The 24338-nt window shown below is 42.7% G+C and overlaps 1 protein-coding gene across 1 annotated transcript in view; it reads left to right on the top strand.

Annotated features, from left to right (window-relative positions):
• JAG2 (jagged 2) overlaps positions 1-24338 on the top strand; it is a 66747-nt gene that overhangs the window by 330 nt on the left and 42079 nt on the right. The window contains exon 2 of the mRNA XM_021403375.1: positions 77-400. Within this exon, the coding sequence (XP_021259050.1) occupies positions 77-400 (324 nt within the window). The remainder of the gene's footprint in view (positions 1-76; positions 401-24338) is intronic.

Here is a 24338-nt window from a genome sequence, read left to right as displayed (position 1 = left end):
CCCCCCGCCTCCCTCCACCTTCGCTCCGGCGCTGCGCTGCCGAGCCCCGTTCTCCCCTCGGCTCTTTTATTTTTAGGTGTCCCGCGGCACGGGCTATTTCGAGCTGCAGCTTAACTCGGTGCGGAATGTCAACGGGGAGCTGTTCAACGGGGAATGCTGCGACGGCGCGAGGAACCCCCCGGAGCGGGACTGCGGCCGGGACGAGTGCGACACGTACGTGAAGGTGTGCCTCAAGGAGTACCAGGCCAAGATCTCCCCGGGGGGGCCCTGCAGCTACGGCTCCGGCTCCACCCCGGTGCTCGGAGGGAATATTTTGTATCTGAACGGCGACAAATACCATCCCCGCGGCAGGAGCCCCGAGACGGGCCGGATCGTCATCCCGTTCCAGTACGCCTGGCCGGTAGGTGCCCGCCCGCCCGGCTCTGGTGCCCGCGGGCGTTATTTTTTTTCGTTTTGTCGTTTCAATTTAATTCTTCCATCGCGAGGCGGGCGGGGGCCGTGCAACAGGTCGCGCTGTTCGGAGAACGGCGGCGGGGCTGCGCGCTTGCCGGAGCCCACGGCGTGCCTCGGGTTAGCTTAGGGCCGCCTTAGCGCGAAAGCTCTTGGGGGGGGGAAGAAAAAATAATTAAACTCGTTCCTTCAATTTCTCTATATTTAATTATGTGGAGCGGTCGCGGAGCGCAGCGGCGCGCGCTGCCCCCAGCAGGGGGCGCCATAACGCGCGGCGCAGGTGGGGGCGCGGCGCGGGGCGCGTGCCGCGGCTCGCGAAGGGCGCGAGCTGCCGCCCCTCCTGGGGCGCGGGCGGGGCCGCCTGAGGCGGGGGAGGAAGGGGGGGAGAATGGTGGTGGTAGTGGCGGCGCGCGCGCGCCCCCGCGGCGACCGTTGGAGTGGGGGTGGGAGGGGCGCCGCGCGGCGCCGCTGTTGGGTGCGCGGAGGGAGGAGGGCGGCGCCCCTCACTCAGCCCCGCACCTGTGTGGGGATGGCGGCGCTCGCGGAGGGAGGGAGGGTGAGCTGCCGCCCCGCAGCGAGCAGGGGAGGATATCCGAAGGCCGGCGTTGAAACCTGACCCGCGGCTCGGCTGTGCGCTACCGGGGCCGCGTGTGAGGCGCTGGTGCCGCTCGTGTGCTTTCTCCCCTCCCTTCCCCGTTGCGAGGGTGGTGCGGTGCGCAGCTGAGGGAGATGAGGTCGGAGCGGCACCTGCGGCGCTCACCTGGAGAGCGGCGTCTGAGGGGTCCTCACACACCCGCCCATCGGGGCAGGCAGCTCGCAGGGTCCTTATTTCCAGCTCTGAGAATGGTGGGCATTGCCGCTCGTTTGTGCTGTGTTTGCTCCATAGCAAACGCTTCGAAGTTGCTGTGCTATTGCGGATCCTCTATCCTGATGCTCGTGCACCTCAGGAGCCCCTGTTTGGAGGCTGGGGCTTTGCTTGAGTCAGGCTGAATAAATGTGTATGAATGATTAATGTCTCTGCATGGTCACTCGTGTTCTGATTGCTGAGTTGGAGCTCTCTGATCACCTTTGTTTAGACGCCCATTGAAATTAGGTTGCTGCTAATGGGTATAGTCAGTACGATACAAACAGGGTGTTTGGAACTATGCTCTGAAGTTAGGATCAAAAGAAAAATGAACATCCTTTTTTCTCTTTGTTGACCATGTAATACAGGCTTGGTGAAGTTGTAGACTTCAGCTGGAGATTTCAGTAATGTTAGTACCTCAAACTTTATCCGCATGAGGAGATGAAGGTGGCTGAAGTCATGCTTCCAATTCGCCAGTTCCTGGTATTGCTGTGTGAGAACAGGAGGAGGGCTTGATGATCCCTGTGGTGCAGGTCCCTAAGCCCAGCCACCTTTGTTTTACTCTGTGTTGGAATAAGCACATTCCTACCTTGCAGCTGCTGGAGGTGTTTGTTCTGTGCTCATCTAGTCCTGAGAGCACAAGCCTACTTGTTCTTGACCCATGTCCCGCAGGTAGATTACCACTGTGTCTCTGAGCGTATGATACCACATCTGCTGTTGCTTCTTTTATCGTTGTCCCCTCAGTCTTTGGTGTCTGTAACTCCGCTGCTTCTCTGCAGCTGTTGCAGAGCAGCCTGTAATTTATTTAAACGGTGCCACTGCAGTCTGGTGGGTGGCTGGCTGATTTCTGGAAGGTTTACTGAACCCTCTCCCTGCCCACCATTGACGCTAAAAATAAGCTGTGGAGTAGTTGTATGTCTTAAAACAGTCCTTGTATCACTGTCTGCGGATGCACTTACAGAAAGAAGCACCCCTTCTGTGTTGTAGTTTCATCTTGAATTATGGGTGCTCACTTTGGTAGTAGGGAGCACAACATCTGTCACAGCTGTGGATAAGCCATATAGACTCTGCAAATAGATTCTTAAAGGCTATACTCTTTCAACACAACTTTTTTTTAAAGTTAGATTGATTCCCAGGTTAAGTTTCAACTTCTAAGGCAATTTCAAGATTATTCTTATATCTCTGTACACAAACAAGAGGAATACAGCATAGACATAGTCTTCTCATAAGTGTGTTCTTCACTTGTGAAATGAGTTAGCTTTAGTGCACGGAAGGACTTGGTGTAGTTCTAGACTGGATTTATAAGGCTGGGAAATCCAGTCCTGATGGAAGCCAGCTTTAGTCTGTGTGGACTTCTTACTGAAATTCATCTGGATGGTAACTCCAAGGATACTGATATATGAATGTATAAATCACTTGAGGGAGGATTTTTTGATGTCTGTTTGATATTGCAATTCCTCAAGCTAACAGCAGCTGTAATGCAAGTACAGTTGTGAAAGGTATTTTTGCCTTTTTATACTGCTTTGTCTTTTTTTAAGTTTAACACAGTGAAAGTTTACTTTTGAAGGAAAGATTGACTCTTAAAAAGCATAGTTGTCTTCTGTAAAGCTGCAGAACCAGACTTCAGTGACTTCTACTGTTTAGTACAGAGAAGGTTATCCTGCTTATTCTGACTTCCTGTCTTCTTCAGTATCATTAGTCTGATCTCTGATTTGCAAGAGGAGCTTGGGATATTGCCAGAAAGTTCTTAAAATTGCTACCTTGGGATACATCATCCCCAGAAATCTGGCAGTGGGAGAGGCTGAGGAACAGCTAGAACAATACAGCTGTCTTCCTCACCCACCTACCTCACATTTCTTCTGCCTCCTGCTGTAAAACTTGCAGCTTAATGCTCTTTTGAGGTCGTTAACAAACAGATGATGCAATTACAGTTCGTGTGATTTTTTTAAAAATGAAAAAGAAGATTCCAAGTTGCTTTGAGGAATAAATCCTGATCACTTGCACAGCTTAGGTTTAAGTGTTTTTGCAGCACAAAGCTGTTTGTTCAGACTCTGAGGCTTCAAGTGCTTTGTCCTAACTGAGTCAGAAAAACCTCACAGGGCAGTAGTTACCAATAACAGGATATTAGCAGGGTTCTTGGTTTAGTAGAGGAGGGGTTACTTGGAATGCTGTTTCTGAAGATGTTTTAAATGTACAGACATTCTCTTGGAGGTATCTTGCAGAACAATTTTTCATAATCTTTGCAAGATGGCGTGAAGTAGAGCTTGTGTGTGGTTTTTCTCTCCACCCTGTTCCTTCCCTCAGGGAATTTGCAGCTTTTCCTGCACTGTAAGTGTTGGTATGGCATTCATTACTTCAGTTAATTAGTCATATAGAGGAATTGTTCTGACTAGTCGTGGCTGTTGAAATCATGTATAACAGCATGCATAATTATCTTCTTTCAGCCCCTCTGTTCTTCTCTAGTGTGACTGACAGTGCAGTGTATACACGGGTACTCTGTGCTCCGAACTCTGCAGATGAACTACAGAGTATGGGGACTTGGAGATAAGTACCAGGAAGAAAACCATCAGTCTCACTTCTTTCTCCTTGCCACTCACTGAATGCTTAGTTTTTTTTATGTGTCTTTGTATGTCCAGGGGGTCCTTGCTGCTTGCTCTGGTAAGCGTACCTTCCCCACTAGAGTGTAGGCAGCTCATTCATTGTATTTATATTCTTGCAACTCAAGCTTTTCCTTCTGAAGCTGAAGTTCTAAAGTACTTTTAACTTTCAGGTAGCTGAAAATACGTGAAATCATGTAAGTTTAATGACCAGGCTGTGAATTTAATCTGCGTGCAGTCCATGTGTGAGTCTCATCCAAATGCCTGGAAGTGTTCAGCCTTGAGCTAAAACATAAGCCGGCATATGAACCATCGAAAACATAAAGCTGTTGAAAGGATAACTTGGCTGCAGCAGTAAATGCTGGGTTTCTTAGAAAGCATCCCCCCCTCCCCTGCCAAAGCCCAAGCAGAAATACTTGACCTTAGAGCTTTTATTACTTAATGGGTGCAGTGCTCTGGCATTTTTAGATGGCATCTTCTTCAGTATAGTCCTCTACATCAAGCTCTCTGTATTGTTCTAATTTGAAAACTTGTGTATGTTGTGAAGGCAGCTGGGCCCTTGAAGGCATTTAGCCTTGAAGTATGTTATCTAGATCCTTGGTGCATGTGGGGAACTAGATAGACAAACACATTTCCTACAGTCAGGCTATTTTTGTTTGGCTGGTAGAGCTACAACTGGTCTACCTTCTGTCTTAACGCAGACAACGCTTTTCAAGATCAGGATCTTGAGGCTTCATAATGAAAACATCCTGGATTAGGTTACTGCATGCTCCCTGGTAGGGTAAACGTACATTCTGTCACCTTGGATGATGATCTGTCATGTCAGATGTGCTCAAATGAGGCAGGTTAAAACTAGACCATTGAGCACTCAGAAAGGTTCTTGTATGCAGTTGTACCAAAGAAACGTAAGGGGTGCTTTTATCATGAAAAAGATCAGTAGTTCACAAGTGAAGCATCAAATAATACTCAGTGTTCTTTGCCTCTAAATAATTGTACTTTGCTCTACTGAAACTTTAAAAAAAAAAAAATCTGCAAACCCCTTCTCAAGTAATATCTGAGGGCAGGAAGTAAGAAGCAAGAGCATCACCTTATACCAAATGTAAAAATCCATCTGGTACAGTGTGTGATTCAAGTGCTCTATAACCTCTCATTAGCAGACAAAGTGAGCTTGGAAAAAAAATAATGTAGAAGGTAGCTGTATATATTGATGGACTGCATGAATGTTTGATGTTGTATTTGCCAACAGCCTACCTCTTTTCCTAAATGGAAGTCTGAGCCGAAACCACGAATCATTGTTTTTAACATTCAACTCCTTTTCCATCCCTGAGCTTGCTGGTTATTGACTGCCTGGTTGGCTTGTTGGTAGATTGTGGGGCTGCCTTGGTAACTGGCAGGGCAAACTGTTTCTTGTGTTTACAAAAACACCTGTAGCCCTTGCACACATCAAGTCATTCCCTGCCTGTTGTGGTTCAGGGACAAACAACACAGTGGATCAGAAAACACAGAATTTCTCAACCTGTATGTCCTCAGTCTTGGAGAAGCAGGTCACGGAATCATAAGCTTTCACCTACCTAGTACTCTTTTTCTGATCAGGAAAGTTTTAAGGCAAATAGAGTATGATGAGGGGATGGTTTATTACATAAAAAAATATCCTTTCAGTTTTGGGTTATGCGAACACAGTAGCTTGCAGGTTTTGCTGTGCTCCATTTTAAGTGAAGATTATCTGGTTATGCTTTAGAGACTAGCTTTAGCAGTGCTGAGTAGTAGCAACTCCACTTGATTTCAATAGCAGCTGCAGGTGTCACCTCTAAAAAAGAATCGAGGCCTTAATGGTGGGCACTTCAGAACCACTCTTTGAAAAAGGGATTTATTATTGGCATGCTGTGCATGCCAGCAACTATTTGCAGCTTGCCTGAAATAGAAAGCCTAAAGACTTAAGTTTCATGTAACCGTAGAAAATCTTATCTTCTAATTTGATGCAGAAATGTTCTTTGCACTCTTAATCCTTCATACACTGCTGTTATTGAATCTAGAATGTCTTAAGTCTTTGGAATAAATGTGCCTTAGAGGACAGTATTTTATTAACTACTTAAGCCTTTGTACCTTAAAGATCTGGAGAGGTTTTTGAACATCATGGAGATGACCAGAAAGGAAAGAACACTTCTATTTATAGTCCTTGAAAGCTTCATTAGGTAAACACTTGCTTATTCATTAGAAAAACGGCTGAACTCAAAACTTGCAGGCAGGTAACCTTCTCTCCAGGGCGCTGAGTGGTATGGTATGCTCAAACCTCTTGCCAACTTTCCAATCTTTATTCCAGAAGGTACTCCAGCCAGCTTCTCAGTGATACACGGGTGCTCTTAGGCACCCAGCTGGTATGGGCATCATATGTCTGAAAACAACAAAGGTGTTAAAGTAGTTGGGATTACCTTTTGCTAGAGCATGTGAGGTGGAGGAGAAGGCAAGGTAGAAACCGTGTGTGTTCCATTCACCACATGATGGAAGCTTTGTAGCACTGGTTTGGGCTGTTTGAAGATGTTCCAACTACTGTTCCCCCCCCCCAAAAAAAGAACCAACCAAAAAATTAACCCACCAACCTGTGTATGAAAGATCTGTGATAGACGTGAGTGCCTGTAGCTTTAATCTTAAATGATGTGTTTCATCTTTAACAGAGTTGGTTGGTGTAAAACCATAATTGGGTGTGTTAATATCAGGCTCATGATAGTTGGCCTATTTGAGCCATGTTCCCATTTTACTGTAGGCTGAGAGATCCCATGAAGTTCAAGGAAATCTGTTGGTCTAAGTGCTGAGAAGCCTTGCATTGTTAAATTTAACTTCAGAGTTTGATACTACTGCTTTTGTATTCCCTGCACAAATCCAGCTCATCTTGAGTTATCTCTGTTAAGAGTTCACTGGCTGCCAGCACAGAAGCTATGAAAAATTAAGATTCTGTCAAGCCATAAATGATGTGAAACAATTACTTTTCATGGATGTAGGAAATGCCAAAAATGCTTTAGTGCAGCTTTAATCTGTTTGTCATTAATAAGGTGCCACACGTTTTTTTTCTCTTGTATGAGAGAGATTGTATTTGAGGCAGGTGGTGTGCAAGGTAAACAGTGATTTATTTTTTGCCTTTGCAAATGACTTTCATTTGGTGTCCCTGAGGGCTGGTGGCAGGCTGACCCCTCTAAGCAACACCACGTAGGTGAGAGTCACCGTGCAGGTGAGATGGGTGGAATTTACCTGTTCTGTGTAATCTAACTCCTTCACTTGTTTTTCCTGTATGTGTTGGTTTTTGTAAGCGTGGGCTCTGAAATACATGCTATGAACATACTTTAGAAATGAAGTTCATAAAGCAGCTATGATCACATCATACACTTAGTCATCTGCAGAAGCTTTAAATTACTCTGTGCCTGAAAGCTTCCCTCCCTTTTCTGAAAACAAGACCAATGTTTTGTCAACTCTGTGTGGGTCCTATTTGCATTACTTGCTGTAGTTAGAGCTGCTCAACCTACTGAAGAGGGAGGGTCATGTTACTGCTGGTACACCAGTTGACTTTCCCTTGGGTAGCTCCAGTTCCATATGCTGGTATTCTTTAAGCTGGAAGAATGAATAAGGGTGTATTGGTAGTGCTTCTGGCCCATTAGTGCTAAGTGAGATACTAAAGGATGGTTGCTGCTGCTCCTTGGTAGCAGCTCTACCATTCTCTTCCTCTTCAGCACTCTGGTCTTTGTCAGGCTTGTGGCCAGAAAGCTGCTCTAGCTCCTGGTTAGTAGGTATCTAAATTTGGTTGGCCTTTGGCCAGTGCTGGCAGTGCTGGCTGCTGTTATCGTTTTGGTGGCTTTGGAACGGTGTGTTTAGCCATCCTGCAAGTGGGAGGTGACACATGATATGGCCACCTCCCACATGCCCTGGCTGGTGTCACTGAGGCTGGGTAGTGGGCCAGTGTGGATGACTGGGATCACCTGTGCTGCATTATGCTGGGCACCTGTGGAGCTTCCACCTGTGTGGGGTGGTGGGACTCTCCTGCAGCTACTGCCTTCCTCTGCTGTATGCCCGGGGACAGAGGTGCAGGAGCACACAGGGCTGTGTGGTGTCTTTTGTAGACCATCTTGAGTCAGAGGAGTGGCTGAATCAGGGGCTTTTGGTGCCTTTGCTTACTATGTAAGAAAAAAACTGTACATAAAAGTTAGTCACCACTTTAGACTGCTTGCATCATATGTGTGCTGATACAGAAGAGCAATGAAGCTAGTCTAGGGCTGAACAATTAAGTCGCTATTTTTTTAAAATTACTCAGATGTCTTTGGCTCTGGTGGCCTGGGTTCTGTTCGGTGTAGTGCAAAACAGTAGGTGCATCTCATCTCCAGAAACTTAGGTACAAACTCACACTGAGATAAATGCTTGCTGTTAATCTGATATGTCTGCTGTTGCTTTAGATATTGAACTTATTTCTTGTAACTACATTCAGAGAATGGTTTATCATTATAAAACATAGTTTAACAGCTGAGCTGTAGCTTGTGCTTATTTACTAAACTCTATCTCCATGGTGATTTTTAAGAATGGTAATTAGCTGTTAATGTGTATGAAGAGGAGGAAAACTGACTTATATGGATTACTGTTTTAGATACTGACTAGAAGTTAAAAAGTATATCTTACATGAAAATCTTCTGGTAGCAAGTGCTAAGAGGAACTTGGCTAAAAACACAGTGTGGATTTTATCTGTGGTTGAAATTAGTGTGCTCCTCAGCAGCAGTTAGAATGCTGTATTAGATGGAAGGGGCATGGCATTTCAGGGCTGAATGGCAATCTTAGTCTTACTTGATTAGAGCTTGCAGAGGTTGCTAAGAAACAGCCTAATAGTCCTTGAGTAACCAATTATATGCCCCTTGGACAGATGCACAGGTGCTCATTCTCTAAAGTTTTTTTAAATCTGAGATAAGACTGGAGTATTAGTACATAAACTGCAATCTGTTTACATCCTGCTTCAGGCTTGAAAGTCCTGATTGTATATATCTTGTTCCTAGCAGGATGTGTTCTGGTGGCTTTTGTTCAGTACATTGTTATTTTATTATTATTATTACGCTTAAATGTTTCTTGCAGTGCATCTTCTGTTTCCAGGTAGTCCACCAGTTTTCTAATCTATTGTGCTTTCTAGTTCTCTGAATGTAGCAAATTAAGTAACTGAGCATCTATCTGATACTTGAATTGGATAAACTTCATACTTGCAGGCTTTTAAGTTTTACCTGGGCTTGTGCGAGGCCTTTGGCATGGTCCCCCACCACATCCTTATCTCCAAATTGGAGAGACAGGGATTTGACAGGTAGACCTCCCAGTGGATAAGGAATTGGTTGAAAGGCTGCAGACAAAGGGTGGTGATCAATGGTTCTATGTCCAGGTGGAGGCTGATAACAAGTAGTGTCCCCAAGGGGTCTGTCTTGGGACCGGTGCTCTTTAACATCTTTATCAGTGACATTGATGATGGAATTGAGTGCGCCCTCAGCAAGTTTGCTGATGACACTAAGCTGAGTGGTGCAGCTGACGCAATGGAAGGAAGGGATGCCATTCAGAGGGACCTCAACAGACTAGAAAGATGGGCCTGGGTGAATCTGATGAGGTTCGGCACAGCAAAGTGCAAGGTTTTGCACTTGGGCCGGAGGAATCCCAGGCATATATACAGACTGGGAGGAGCAATCTCTGACAGTAGCCCTGCAGAGAAGGACCTTGGTGTCCTGGTGGGTGAAAAACTTAACATGAGCCAGCAGTGTGCTCCTGTAGCTCGGAAAGCAAATGGTATCCTGGGCTCCGTCAGAAGAGGGGTGGCCAGCAGGGAGGAGGTGGTGATTGTCCCTCTCTACTTTGCCCTTGTGAGGCTCCATCTGGAGTACTGTGTCCAGCTCTGGGGCCCCCAGTATGAGAAAGACGGGGCTGTTGGAGAGGGTCCAGAGGAGGGCCATGAAGATGATCAGAGGGCTGGAGCACCTCCCCTATGAAGACAGGCTGAAGGATCTGGGCTTCTTCAGCCTGGAGAAGAGAAGACTGTGGGGTGACCTCATTGCAGCCTTCCAGTACCTACAAACAGGAGGGGAGTCAACTCTTTGAAAGGGTAGGTAATGGCAGGACAAGGGGAAATGGTTTTAAGTTGAAGGAGGAAAGACTTAGTAAAGAGCTTCCCCCGATATCCAATCTATGAGAGTGGTGAGGTGCTGGAACAAGCTGCCCAGAGAGAGGTTGTGGATACCTCGTCCCTAGAGATGTTCAAGGCCAGGTTGGATGGGGCTGTGGGCAGCCTGGTCTAGTATTTAGATGTGGAGGTTGGCGGCCCTGCTTGCGGTGGGGGGGGGTTGAAGCTTGATGATCCTTAGGGCCCCTTCCAAGCCAAGCCATTCTATGATATGAAGCTGACAGTGTTGATACTGATGCAGTATCTTATAGTAGAAAATGCTGTATTGGGTTAGTAGCTTTCACTACTTCTGGAGCAGTACATGTAAATGGTAGTGAAATACTGCATGAGCTGGCTGTTAACGTAAAACACAAAGTGGGTTCTTTTTGGTCATTTCTGGGTGTATAGTTCTATTTATTGACACTTCAACTTTACAAATTTTAAGTTGCTAATATGTGTGCACTTCTAAAGTTTAAGATCCAGGATTCTAGCTAGAGAACTTAAGCTCTATTCAGGGAGCTGACTGATTCTTGGAAGGCTTGACTGACATGTGCTATAGGCAGTAAACTGAGGAATATATGAGCTTAGTTATTGATCTACTCCAATAAAGACTGCAGTGGAACTTTAGCAGGGTGTGCAGTTCAGGATACCATTTGCTGTTGTTTCTGTTGGGTAAAGACAATTCTAACAGTATCGGTCTAGTAACTTTTGCTGCTGTCTGATAGATTGTGGGGTGGTTCCTTGGTCTTGTGCTGTGCATGAAGACTTTTTTGTGTGTGGTTTTGATGGTTCTACTTCTCTGTTATGTTAAAACCACTGTGACTTTCATTATAATATAACATGAAGTCTTCACTGTAACTGGCTGCATGCTATCAAAGTCTAGAAGTCGGACCATGTTTACTTGATGATGGATGTTGAAGACCAAGTATAGCCCTTGTTTATGGTTGTTTGTGTATACAACAATGAAATGATAGCATCTCCTGTATTGTTTATAAACTGCTTTTTAAACCGTATATAAAGGCACAAAGCATTGTAAGTATTATATTCCTCTGTTGAAGACCTTTGTGGAACGGAGTATTGTTCCCTGCTTGATCCATGCAGACCAATGCTTTCCTTTTAGTAGGAAGTGGGAAAGGGATGGAAGTAGAGAAACTGACTTAGACTTGTGAACTGAATACTTCAAATACTCGCTGTTCCTGCAGTGTTTTCTGATGTTTGTCATTAAGCTGTGGTGATGCTAGGGTTGCGTAGCTTGTAGTTGCTTCGCATCTCTCTTGGGAAGAGATAAGATGTGAAGTGGCTGCTCAAATTTAGCTGGTGGCAGTTCTTGAGAGTTTAACTTCCATAACTGAAATCCCTTTTTTCTAGCACTGTATGTTACTGTGGACTGCCATAATGTAACTGTCACAGGGCTTATACGGGGCAAGCTCTTGAATATCAATAGCTTCATATCTACTCCCTGATCACTGCAAATCGTAGGGTAAATAAAATGAACGGACAGGAGGAGCTTGTCTGACTTAAGACAGCCTTATACCAGTGTTAATTTGTGTGTCCCTAAGTTGTTAGGATGGACTCTCAAGATGTGCTAGTCTGCAAAACTTCAGTCTGTCAGGGAATCTGGAGAAGATGAAAGAGCAGAAGATCCTGGTTTGGGCTAGCAAAACTATTCGTTGAACAGTTTTCTAATGTTAATTGGCTTTACATGGCTTATTTTTTCTTCTGTGTTTATTCTTCCTTAGGAAGAAGGCTGTGACATTGATACTGCAGAGAAGTAACGAGTAGTTAACAATGAAATCAGTTTGAGAACTTGCTATGAGATCTCTCTTTTGTAGCTTCCAGATCTGTATCAGTGTGGGGAATAAAAAATAGAGAAGCACTCTTAATTGACAAGTGCCTGCCTTCACTTGTTGATTGGTCCATATACTCTGTTATACCTGTTAGAAAGCTTTCCTTCCAAAGGCTTGCCAACTTGTGGGTTTTGTCTGATCTATGTTAATGTAAAGCTACACTGGATTCCCTCCACTTTACAATAACCTGAAAGATATGATTCGACATCAGAGTTCTGATGCTGCTTTGTTACAGTGGAGTTGATAGACTTGAGGTTACCATGTATTTGGATAGTATCTTGGAAGTGTAGGCTTCATATGCTGTTGTATGCTGTATCTATTTGCTGCTGTAAGCAGTTAATTTTTAATAGTAATTAAATACGGCATAGTGACTAGTGCTGAAAATGTGATTAAGATTTACCGTAGCTACAAAATACCGTTCAGAAGATTCCATATTGCTACTAAAATAAGAACCAAGCATTTGTTTTGGAGCATGTTTACAAACTCTTGTGGATGCTAGTGCTGCCATGTATATGTAACTGTGTGCTGAATACCTGTCAAATCCACTGTTTAAATCCATGGTGTGTGTTGATCTCTGAAAGAATTTGTCCTCTTGCAGTGGTAGCTTTTTTGGTCATCCTATTTCCATATGTTTATGGAAAGCACTGAGATACAGGTAGAGCTGTGGTCATGTCTGCAGCATCCTGGTGCCGAGATGGTTGTAAGGTAAACTGAGCAGCTACCTGTGAAGTTGAAATTAAGGTCTTTCAATTTAGCTGTGGCTAGCAAAATCTTTGCTTACGTTTCTTCTTTCATGCATGTCTGGTATTGCTCACTTAGCTTTAGCTTTAATGGGACTCCGTTGGGTAGAATAGGTGAGGAAGTTCAGAAGGTCTTAGAAGAATGCTGCCTTTACCTCGGTGCTTCTGTAGGAACAGAGGCTGAGTATGGGCCTCTCTGCTTCCTGGGGCAAGACATCCACTCTCATTAGGTTGAGCTAGTTTTGTGGGCGCCTGCCTTTTCAAAAACAAAGAAAAAGTGGTGCTGCCAACAGTTAATGTTATTTAAAAGGGTTAAGATTAAAATACTCTTTATTCTTAGAAACTTTACATGCGTAGAACTTAAGGGCGTATCTATCTTTTCTATATTCGCCTACCTTCTTGGTATGTGTATTTGCAATACAACAGAGTGCATGCAGGTGTTCTGTGTTTAGAACAATAATTAAAGTATGTTATTACATAGTTACTTTAATTCCCTCTTGATTTCAAGTTGAAATTATAATGATGTATGGCTTGAAGTGCCCAGAGGACACTAATATCCACGCCGCATGGAGTGCAGAGGGGAGGGGAAGAGCAGTATTAAGTACTAGTTCATCTTTGAATTCAAAATGTTAGCATAAAACAAAGCTTGCATCAACCATTAATGGGTCTTAGTGGTTGTTACATACACATCAAAAGAGATGATCTAGGTACATTTTCATTAATGCAACAAGAAAGCGTACCTATAATGGACTTAATTTATCTTGGACTTCTTCCAAAACTTTAGGAAAGGAGTAGGTCATGGATACTTGGTTAGTATCAAGTTTGCTGCCTTCAAAGGTGGTAGCAAGGCTGGAAGCTTCATTTTGAATCTCATAAAATGATATTAAGATGGTGTCTGACTGCAGTGTACTGCATTTGTATGTATCTTTTTCTAAAAGGCTTTTCTCTGTTCTCTTATTTCATTGATACTTCCTTTTGTTATTTGCTATTGGATTAACTTGGTGTATTTCTGGAAATTCCCAGTGCTGGCTTCAGATGTGGTAGAGAAGACAATATCTTAATAGCCTTGAAGTTGTGAGACTATTTAAGGTGTAAATAGCTTTCATGTACAAGGCAAATATATATTGAAACTTAATCCCATGACTCTTTTTGAAAGTGTTTTTTGCCTGGCCAAAGGCTGTCTGCTGAAATCGGGCACTGGTGGAGAAACATCTGCTGGAGTTGTTACTCTTCTGTATGTAGTTTCTGATTTAATCTCTTTTTCAAATCTGAATTTAAAAGCACCCTGTGTTCTCCCTAAATAGGATAGAAGGGAAGGCTATGACTTGAGGTTCCAGCAGGTAGCAAAGTTGATTCTTACTGGAGTTGCTTTAATTTTCCTTTTTTTTCGTTCTAGAACTATCAGAAACAAAATCTGGGGAGTTTATACTGGGATCTCTCTCTGTGAGAGGCAGGTGCAGTGCAAATTGTGCACTTGTGTGACTACTGTCAGGTAAACCAGTTAAGCTGTTGTTGCTTCTCTTGGTGTGGCTGTAGGACAGCAAGCCAAATTGTATTGTTCTTGTAGCTTTTACATTTCAAATAGTTTTAAATTTTAAGTAGTTTTGGTAACCATCTGGCTTTGCTATGTCTGATTTCTTCTCAGGCATGGAGGGAAAGTGTGCTGATGCCACTTTATATCCTAATTATTTTTCTGAAAACCTCACTGGAACAGATACACTAACACTTATACCAAGGATTTTTAAAAATGGGTTGGCTTTTAATCAGATTTACTGAAGATTTAGTATGTGTAAATTAACTAAACTGTCGAGAGGAGCTGGGGCAATAGCAGCACTAGCATTTATTTACTGTTTGCATTAGCTTTTTGTTTTGTGCTCATCATTAATTCTGATCAGCTGTTGAAGCAAAGCTAATGAACAGCAGCTAATACACTGTTTTAAAAAGACTTTGACTTGCGTACATATCCTTCATAGTGTAGGTTGTTCTTCCACAGCTGTTACATGAGCAGAGCATTGTAGTGCTCTAGCATGTATGAAAGAGATACGGCAGTTGGTAGAAGCTGTTTTTAGTGAGGCCTGTTTTCCCCACTCCTGAACATTTTGTGGGCCATTAGTCCTCTGTCCACTGGATCCAGGGATATCTACCTTCTTGAAGGTGATAGATGAGTGCAGGCAAAAACCTGCCATGCTTTTTGTTGCAGATTGCCAAGTGTGGGGCGGGTTTCCTTTACATAGAAGAAAAGCAGCTTTACTGAGCTGTTGAATGGTATTGATTTTCTGGTAGTATTTTCTGTCTCTTTTAGAGACCAGGAGGAGGAGGTCCTTCCGTGGGTGCTTACAAAATATTGTTTTTCAAGGTATTTTTCCCTACTGGACAATGTGCAAAAGTTGAAAAAGTTTGTGGAATAGGGGTGTCTCTATTGGTATGACTTTGAAAGGCCGGTGATATCCTAACTTGTGCTTCCCCAAACCTTTTCCTTTTGGACTGTGTGCTTCCTGAGGTTGCTGAGGATTCTGCTTCTGGCTCAGATTGTGAAGCAGTGCTGTCCAAGCCCTGAACTGAGCTTAACAGTGACTCAGGCGCTGCTGGGGTAGATGTTGAAGGGCCATGGAGATGCATCATCTTGTGTTTAGCTTTACTGGGGCTGCTCAGAGGAGCAATGTGGAGTATGGAGGAAAATCCTTTAGAAATGTTGGCACTTAATCTGGCTTGCTTTGAAGAGACTGATACTCCTCTAGTTTGTATTTTGGAGTAATAACAGCAGATTTATTCAGTTCTTGGAAAGTAGGCATTATGGATAGTAGTGGAACACTTGAGGTGGTTCCCTCAAGTTAAGAAAATTACTGCAGTCAGTGACTCTTCTTTCCCAGCTGTCAAGTGTTAAAATTTCTTTTCTCCAGTTAGTTGGTATTTCCAGTCTGCCACAGATGCTTTTGCCTTCATAGCTGTCTTACTAGTTAGCAACTTCATCTTCAGTCTTTCTGTAGTGCACCTAACTCCTGTCAAATAAATACAGGTGGTGTTCTGAAGGCAGTGCTACTTTTTTAGATGAGTTCATGAGAGGCTCAGTTTTTAGTGGGGTAGGTGGTACCTTGTGCTGCTCCTGTTGCTGCAGAAGAGCATGTTTGCACAGAACTGCGATGCTGAGTTCAACAACATATACAGGTGGTGCCAAATCATTTTCTTATATAGTTAGTAACCAGAGCTGATACCAGTCTTCACATGTGTTACACGGAAGCCAGGAGGGATTGTTTTTGACCGTGATAGATAGAGTAGCTGAAGTCTGAAGAAGAGTTATCTAATAATTCAGGTTGTGTTTCTCAGTTTGGCCTTCCCCAAGAAACATAATGAGTTTTTCATAGTTAAAGCAGGGTTTTTAACACCACGTGCTGACAATCTTGTGTGGGGAAAAAAAATGCTATGAGATCGGGAAGCTTAATATTTCACTTGACGCTTGTCAAGCTTCTGCAAGTTAATAAATTAAAGTAAGTTAAAATGCTTGTTTTGTTTGTGCATTCTCTTACCTTTCCATGGATGACAGTATTTTCTGCTTTGTACCACCTAGCCTGGACTTAATCACTCTTAAAAGACCACCTCTGTTATCATTTTCCCAGGAGAAGTTTCAAAAGTCTCTAGTCCTCTAGATCTCTGTTACAGTTAGTAATATCTCCCAGTTAATAGCTCCATCTCAGCTTGTCTTTTTTCTTGAAATAGCATTTATTTTATGTGCTGCAACAAGTACATGGCTTGGTATGGGTGTGTTTATATGCATTAGTTGGTGGTTTTTGGAATTGGCTAATTTCAGGTGACATTTCAGTATTGCAGAGAGGACAATCTTGATTTGATTTTTTTCACTTACAATTTCTCGGATGTTACAGCTTTCAAAGAGGAGTTCCAAGGTGTAATTATATTAATGCAATTCTGTTTTGTTTTGCCTTTTTTTCCCTCAAACATTCCTTGGTCACAACTTCAGTTACCCTGAGATAGGTACTGATGACTTGAGCAGGCCTGCAAGAGCCTATGCAGTAAATTCTTGTTTTAATTCTAGCTATCAGAAAAAATGGAATACTTAAGCACCTATCTGGTTAAAGCTGGAGTTTAGGGAGCATAAGCAAATCCTTATGGATGATAAGAACTAGGCAAGAATATATTAAAAACTTCTTTAAATTGTTCTGTGGTTTTTTAAACAAGAACCTTCATCTAGTTGTGATTGGTCTCATGTGCTTGTGTTAGTCTGCCCATGGATCTGCCAAGCTTTGCATGAAGTGCCACCTTGTCTTCTTTGCTTTCTGTGTTGTTTTTTCCCCTAATTGTGGCTCCTGTTGGCTTAATTTGATGACCTGTAGTTATTATCTAGGACAGGAATAGATAAACTATATTTCTTAGGCATCTCCTGGGCTTTTTGTAATAGAAGTCCACAAAGCTGCATGCTTCAATTCTTTCCCTTCCAGGCTGAAGGGTTTTGACCATTATTTTCATTCCTTCTAGGAATGTCATCCCCTACTTGGTAAGGGCACACTGAAGCCACGCTGCTTCCCAGCTCCTTCTGTTATAGAATTGCCCAGTGACAAGACAATCTGTGGTTTTTGTGTTCCCTCTTTCTCTTTGGCTAGAGCCAAAGCATCCAGCTGCCTTCGGAGTCTTAAGTAGTCAAGACATGGATGAGAGTTGGGAACCCGATCTCTTGTTGTAATGTGATCAAAGAACTTGTGCTGAGCTTGTGAATGCAGCTTGCTTGGATAGAATGAGCTGGCTCTAGTGGATTGAATGAGTAGAGGTGGTCATGGAATTAACTCAGAAGACGTATTTTGTGAAACCTTGCTTATCAAAACATATCTTAGAGGAAGAACAATTACAGGTGTGATTAAGAATTTTGACATGCTCTGGTAATTAGTTCACATTCAGCAATGTTGGAAACTTAAATGACAAGATTTGAGATGTTGTACTTCCTTTTCATGATCATTTCCAGTATGAGAAATTATTAAAGCTACCATGGAGAGAAATCATGATGAAGATTATATATATGTTACTCTGAAGTGATTTAACAACTTCATAGAATGCCAATCATTTCAGTCACTGGATTAAAACTGTAGCTAATATTCATTTAAGATGAATTTCATGATTTTTTTTCAAGAGCTCTGTACACTTAGCTGGTCAGTAAGATAATATTTTCTTCCATGTCGCTATTGGTGTACTTAGTTTTACAAACTGTTTTATTGAGATGTGTACACAGGAGATGTCTAGAGGTAGCATGGTCAGAAGGCTCTTGCAGTAAAATAGAAGTGTTTCAACAACTCATCAATGGCATAGCTGGTAGAATGGGTTGGTATTAAACAGTGCTGGTTTTTGAAAATCTCTGCGTTTGGATGCAAATGACAGTTCAGGCTTCAGGGGTGGAACTTTATCTCCCTGAGCATGGCAGAGATGTATGTGTGCTGGATTTGGAGGAGGGAAGATGGTCTGGGTGGGGGTGAATAATGCAGATTGCTGTAAAAAGCAGGAGTTACTTATATTCAGCAAGACTAGCATTAATACTATGCATGCAGTGATGAAAGGAACTGTTAAAATAGGGGTGGGCTGTTCTGGAACCTTTACAGTTTCCTGTGAATGGAATAGTAACTAGCAGCTTTTCTTCATATAAGCCTTGACAAGACTATTTCCTGGGCAGATCTCCTGCAGCTTTTCTAAATAAGAAACTGATGACTTGCTTTTGGTGCAGTGAAAACCTGGTGAGGTATGTGCTCCCTTCTTACTGGAAGAGGAGACTGTTCTGTGTGCAGCAGCTGTCTGGCAGAGGGTGTTGTCAAAGTTCAGGGCCACTGCTGAGGTTTTTGGGAACAAATAGTATGTCTGAGTTGTCATTTGTGATAAATGAGCTGAGGTTTGCTTTGGTTTTGTTTAGGGTGCTAAATTGCAGGCTTGTGGGTTATTCTGATGGTTCATCTTACGTATAGGTGAGAGCTTTGTCTGCTCTGTAAGTGGTCTGAAGTGACTGCATTAATGTCTTCCTTTGGAGATCTTTAGTTATTGACACTGACCGTGTTATATCCTTTTGTGAGCTACCTGAAAATGGGCCATTGTTTCTCTAGGTATTAGGTAAGGCTAATATATAATTACAGATGACTTTAGAACTCCCCAGCTGAAAGTTTTCCAGTGAAATCTCAAGGCCCTCGAGGTTGCATTCTACTGTTATCAGTAGGATCCAAGTATCTTCAGGCCTTCACTTGAAGGTCTTTGACCAGTTGAGCCAGAGTAACACATAGTTACATCTAATAGTTTGATTACCTTGATGAGAAGCCCACTGTGCTGCTTTTTCACAAAGATCTGTGTGGTGCCAGATGTTAAAATATCCCTTTGAGTTCCTCCTTGAAACTGTTTTATTTTAGATGCATGCAGCTGGTTGTTGGTAGGGTTCTTCCACTCAGTTGCTCGTTAATTTTTATTAGCTGAATGTGAGTCCCTACCTGGGTGTTAAGTATTAAGTCTGATTCTGAATTATTCACCTGTTGTTTTTATTTATGCTCCTTTTAAAGAGAGATGACTCTTATTAGTCTAGACATCTTGATTTCCCCTTGCCACCCCCATATGCATATACACACCCCTCTATTTTTGAGTTTGCTTTGTTTGGGGGAGGAGAGGAATGAGGTGTTCAAGCTCATGTAGGTAGAGATTTGAGCCTGCTGGCTGTTAAGTGTCAAAAGTACCTTCCCTTTTCTCCTTTCCTCACCTCCCAGGTTTTTGTAGGCTTCCTAAAGAGGGTCAGGTGGGGCTCATCTGTAATCAGCTCCCCTCAAAGAACAGCGAGGCTCCAAAGCTTGTAAACATTGCTTTTGTGACTTGGCCAAGAGGAGTATAACTTCAGTAATTGCTCTCAAATAGATGACTTGAAGTTGCTCAACATCTTTCTGTTCTCTGCTGCCCGTGTTTGCAGTACTCCAAACCAGCCTTCTGCAACGCTCCTGACAGAACATGATTGTTTGGCTCTGGTTTCCAAAGGGAAGGCTTTTTGTTTAGGTCTCACCATGGTGCTTCTCAAATGAAAAATGAAGATTTATAGGAGACGTCCTTTTATAATTTTGTGTTGGAATGATCTTTGCTTTCAGCAGAGAAGTTCTTGCCTGCAAGTATGTCTGAAATTTCCATGAAGTTTCAAAAATGAGCCCCATTCTCTCTTTTCCCCCCCGTATCCCTCCCTGGGAAACAGGGCCTGGGGAGTGAGGAATGCTTACTCCTTCTGCAGAGGTCTCCATTATGTCCTTGTCACGACTGCTTTGAAAAGAACCTGCATGCTTGTTCTGTCTGTCTGCCCTTAAACCTGTGCTGAAGATGTCTTGGACCTTCTCTGAATCCTTCTCTTCTCCCTGCCCTTGCAATCTGGTTTATTTATGAGGAAGTTGTAAGAGCTTACAGAGCTACTGGGGAAGGAAATGGAATATGCTTGCCTTTTAAGTCAGCTTTTTCCATGGCAGGCAGGCTGCTTGGGGGAGGGGGGCGGGTAATTTAAAGAGGGAGAAAAAAAGTCTACCATTTTTTTCCCCTTTGCTTTTACTATATTTGCTTCACTCTTGTAGGAGGTTTTTCTTTTTAAATGAAGAAATCTGGGAATTGGCCGTGCTGATCAAGAATGTAGAAACTTGGAGAAATATTAGTGATGGCTTAGCCTAACTTCTTTAACCTCAGGAGTGGGAGTATGAGGCTGACTGTAAAAATAGGTCAAAACAGAGTATTCAAATCCAAAGGTTGCTTATTCGTGAGTAAGGTTTGAAAGGAAATGGAACTGATTGGTGGTGAGAGCCTGTGTTTACAGTGCAGCAGTCTGTTGGACAGGAAGGTAACGTGGGCTCCAGATTTGTTTAGGAGCAGTACTTATTTTCTAATCTGTAGAAGGTTACTGATATCTTTTGGGGTTTTGTCTGTCTACAGAAACTTCCAGTCAGCATGTTTTTATTGGAAAATTTCAGGTGAAGTCAAGAATGGTAGTGTAAATATGTTAATAGACAATAGCTTGTTAGAGAAATGATGCAGGAAAATGTCATCTATTGTTTTCAGCTCAATATTCTGTGGTTTTGGAGAGATTTTCTGTTTAAAAATGGAAACTCTCTAGCTGATTGAAAGTACTACCAGAAGACTGGTCATCTTTGTTTAGATGAAAATCTGGCTCATCTGTCTATCTGAGAACATCTTCAGGTGTTGATTTGCAAATGTCAAGGTAATAGTTAGTGAAAAGACAGTGCAAAACCGATATTACAGGTTTTGTTTTCCTCCTTCCCCAGAAAAGAGGTCATTGGGATGCTGTGGGGAGTGTTTTGTTTAGTGTAAGCAGTGGAATGATGCTTTGAAGTTGTTTTTTTTGCCAAGATTGGTCCTAGGAAGAAACACAACTGAAGCATGACTGTCAGGATAGTAGAACAGGCTGAAGTTGTGTCCTTCCAAAGGGGTTAGCTTATCTGTTTAGTTAACTCCTATGGAACAGCTCTTCTGTAAAGCTGTGCTTTTCTGCAGAAATACGCTGATGTTCTTCTCTGGTAGCCTTCAACATACTGTGTTTTGATTCGGTGAGCACCAATCCAATGCTGCATTGTGTTGAATTCTTTCTGGGAAGTGAACCTCTCAGTGCAGTACTGCTCATCCCGTGCCATCCCATTCCAGTCTGCACCATGGTCCCTTGGAAAATATCTTCTAAAGCGTACTAGTTGAAATGAGCAGCAAATACTGCTTCACAAAGCTTTCTTTACTTGTGGGAACAGACTGGAATGTTCAGTCCTACTGGTGAGGTGCTGGTCAAATTGGTCCGAAGCGTGAGAAGTGTGCAAGTTAGCAATGAAGTTGGTGTGATGTGTGCATCATGTATGAGGTACTTGTGAGTTTGGAGTGTTCTTAGGTTATGTGCTATGAAACTAGAGGTTTTTGCTGAATTTATGTAGAAACTATTATGCTTTTATAATTAGATCAATAGATTCTGTAGAGACCTTAACTTTTAAGGCAGCCTGTTTTTTTTTCCTAATGGTACTCTGAAGAGTGGGGATCATGTTGGGAATTTAGATTCTAAGTATGGGGTAGTCCTTACACTGCGGACTCCTTACACTACACTTACTAAATAATGCAAGTTCTTCAGTTGTTTTCTGGAAGCTCAACTTAAGAAAAATGTAGGCTTGTGTTCTGCATATGAGTTGTTTGCCACTCATGCTGACTGACCCTGTGCTAGACTTTCCATTGGAGAGTGCAGATAAGGCTAATGCAAGCCAGTGGTGGAGCGCTTACAAAATAAATGTCTGTTTAAGCTAAAAGTGCTATTAAATACTTATATCTATCAGCCTTACTCAGCCTATAGCTCTTAACTCAGGTTATCAATTAGGGTTACAACATAGGCGAGTGTGCAGATATTGGATTCCACTAATAAATTTTTTTGACAGCTGAGCTGTAACTGGAAAGCTCTCAGTGTAGCATATCATGAGCATGTTCAGTGTATCTTCACATACTTTCAGCTGTTTTAAAGTGGAAGTTTGAAAGAATTAAACCAGGTCTTGTGCAATACTCAGTGCATTATGGGGGGAGAACTGTTTTTTGAGCTGGAAGATCAGGGTTCTGTTTCCTGTTTTGAGGAGCAATAACTGCAACACAACAACCCGTTGCCCTACTGCAGAAAGGGATTTGTCTTTCAAGTTATTGCTGGACATGAGGAAGAGATCACAGGTTGGGTTGGTAACCTTACTGTCTCTTCTACCAGGAGAATAGCCCCATAATCAGCTGTTTTTCTGGATATGTTCTTAATCTGTTGGGATGTTTGGAGAGTGGCTGAACTGCCTTGGGTGAAACTGATTTTCAAGTAAATGTGCATTAGTCTATAAATACCTTTTGCTGTGTCTTGACTAACATCTATGCTCTTAAATGTGATTAAAAGCCCTCCTACAATGTTGAGCTCTGTATGCTCAACTGTTCTCAACAGTGGAGTGTGTGTAAGTGACCCAGAGGGAGACGGGGAAATCAAAGATACAGGATGCTAGTATGTGAAAGGATATATTGCTGTGTGTCTTTATTGTTTATGTTCCTTCTAGGCTTCGTATAGATGGCCACATAACTCTTGATCATCCCACCTGGAAAGGAAGTGCTTGAAATCAGGCCCACAGGACCAAGGGCTTGCAGAGCATCTTAGAATCTGTGGACTGTCCCTTTAATCACACCTTCCAGTGTGTGCTGGAACTCAGTTTCCCACAAACACTCTCTACCATTTTTGGTAAAGACAGAAATCTGCTTTTAGGTGGAATGATGAGAAGGCATAGTTGGCCAAAAGGCAACAAGTCCAGCATAGATTTTTACTGCCTTAGCCTGTGTGGGCAGTTGGATGCAATGGCCAATTTGCAGCAGGAAGGACCAGCCCTTACGTAAGATGAATAAGTGGACATCTGGAAGCACTTGAGCACTGTTTTGTACTTCTAATAAAAATCAGTGGAGCATAGGAGGGATGGGGGTGTGTGTTACAAAATCAGTTGTTAAATGCAGGAGAGGTGGATATGGAATTTTGAATCATGCACAAATCTCTGCAGGATTATACTTAGAATACACTTTGCATTTCATACCCAGAGTAAGCAGACTTAAAACTGCCAGAGGACAACATTAGGGTAATACTATATAGTACTTACTTTCTGATACTTTTCACTTAACATTTATTTCTCAGGCTGCAATTTTGAAGGAGGTAATTAGTAATATTTTCAGACTATGTAGGATCCTATCCTGCTTCCTGACATGCTGAGGTGGGGGTTTAATGTGGGGGGTGAAAGGAGGAAACTACTGAAATGCTAGACTACCATTTCTTTAAAAAAAGAAAAAGTGGAATTGTCTCTTCTTAGCAACTGCTCTTTCAGTTGTCTTCTTTCAAAGGTGGCTCTAGCTCCAGCATGCCTCTGTCCAGTGTAGCTGCTGCTGAGCTTCCTTGAGTGCAGTGTGACTGTTCACCACTAAAACTTTCTGTATTCCAGTGATTCCTTTTCTAACACCTGAAGCTGAAAGTCCAGATGAAACATTTTCTGAAGGGCATAGTTTGTGGCTTATATGTTACAGTAAGTGATAAAAGAATAGACATTCATTTCAGAACACTGTGAATAGGCTGATCCCTTGATGTGGTTGCAGAGGACCTCTAGCAAAGAGCCCTACTGAAGGTGCTGCATGTGTATCTCTTGATATAACAGTAAAAATCCTAAGCGCTTATGAAAAACAGCTGAATTCATACATTATGCTCTTCTTAAGAAAGTGTTCTTCACTTCTCTACTTCTCTACTGGGTGTCCCCAGGTCCATATGTGTTCTTAAATTGCTTTTAGCCTGTGGATTCTGCACACACCAGCACTTAGCTCTGCTGGATTTAATGAGTTTCAGTTTTGTGTGGTTTGCCTCTAGCCTCTAAGCACCAAGATGTTTATATGAGGGTTTTAGGACAGTGGTGCAGTAACTGTTATTGTTACTGGTTTGAGTGTGAGAAACTTGATTTTAACTTGGATGAGCTGGAAACTCTCAGAGCTGAAGTGCCTGGCAGCTGCTCTTGTTAAATATAAAACATGTAAACATTGCATCTGTGTGTAAGGTAATTTTTTCCTAAATAATCTTAGTATCTAAATGCCAACACATAGTTGGTCATAAAACTGAGGGAAAAACCACTGAAGCTGTGTTTCAGTGAGGTAAAGCTATTTAGTTTTAAAACTGCCTAA

Source organism: Numida meleagris, chromosome 6, assembly GCF_002078875.1.
Source record: "Numida meleagris isolate 19003 breed g44 Domestic line chromosome 6, NumMel1.0, whole genome shotgun sequence".
NCBI lineage: Eukaryota > Metazoa > Chordata > Aves > Galliformes > Numididae > Numida > Numida meleagris.
This window is presented reverse-complemented; position numbering and strand designations above follow the sequence as displayed.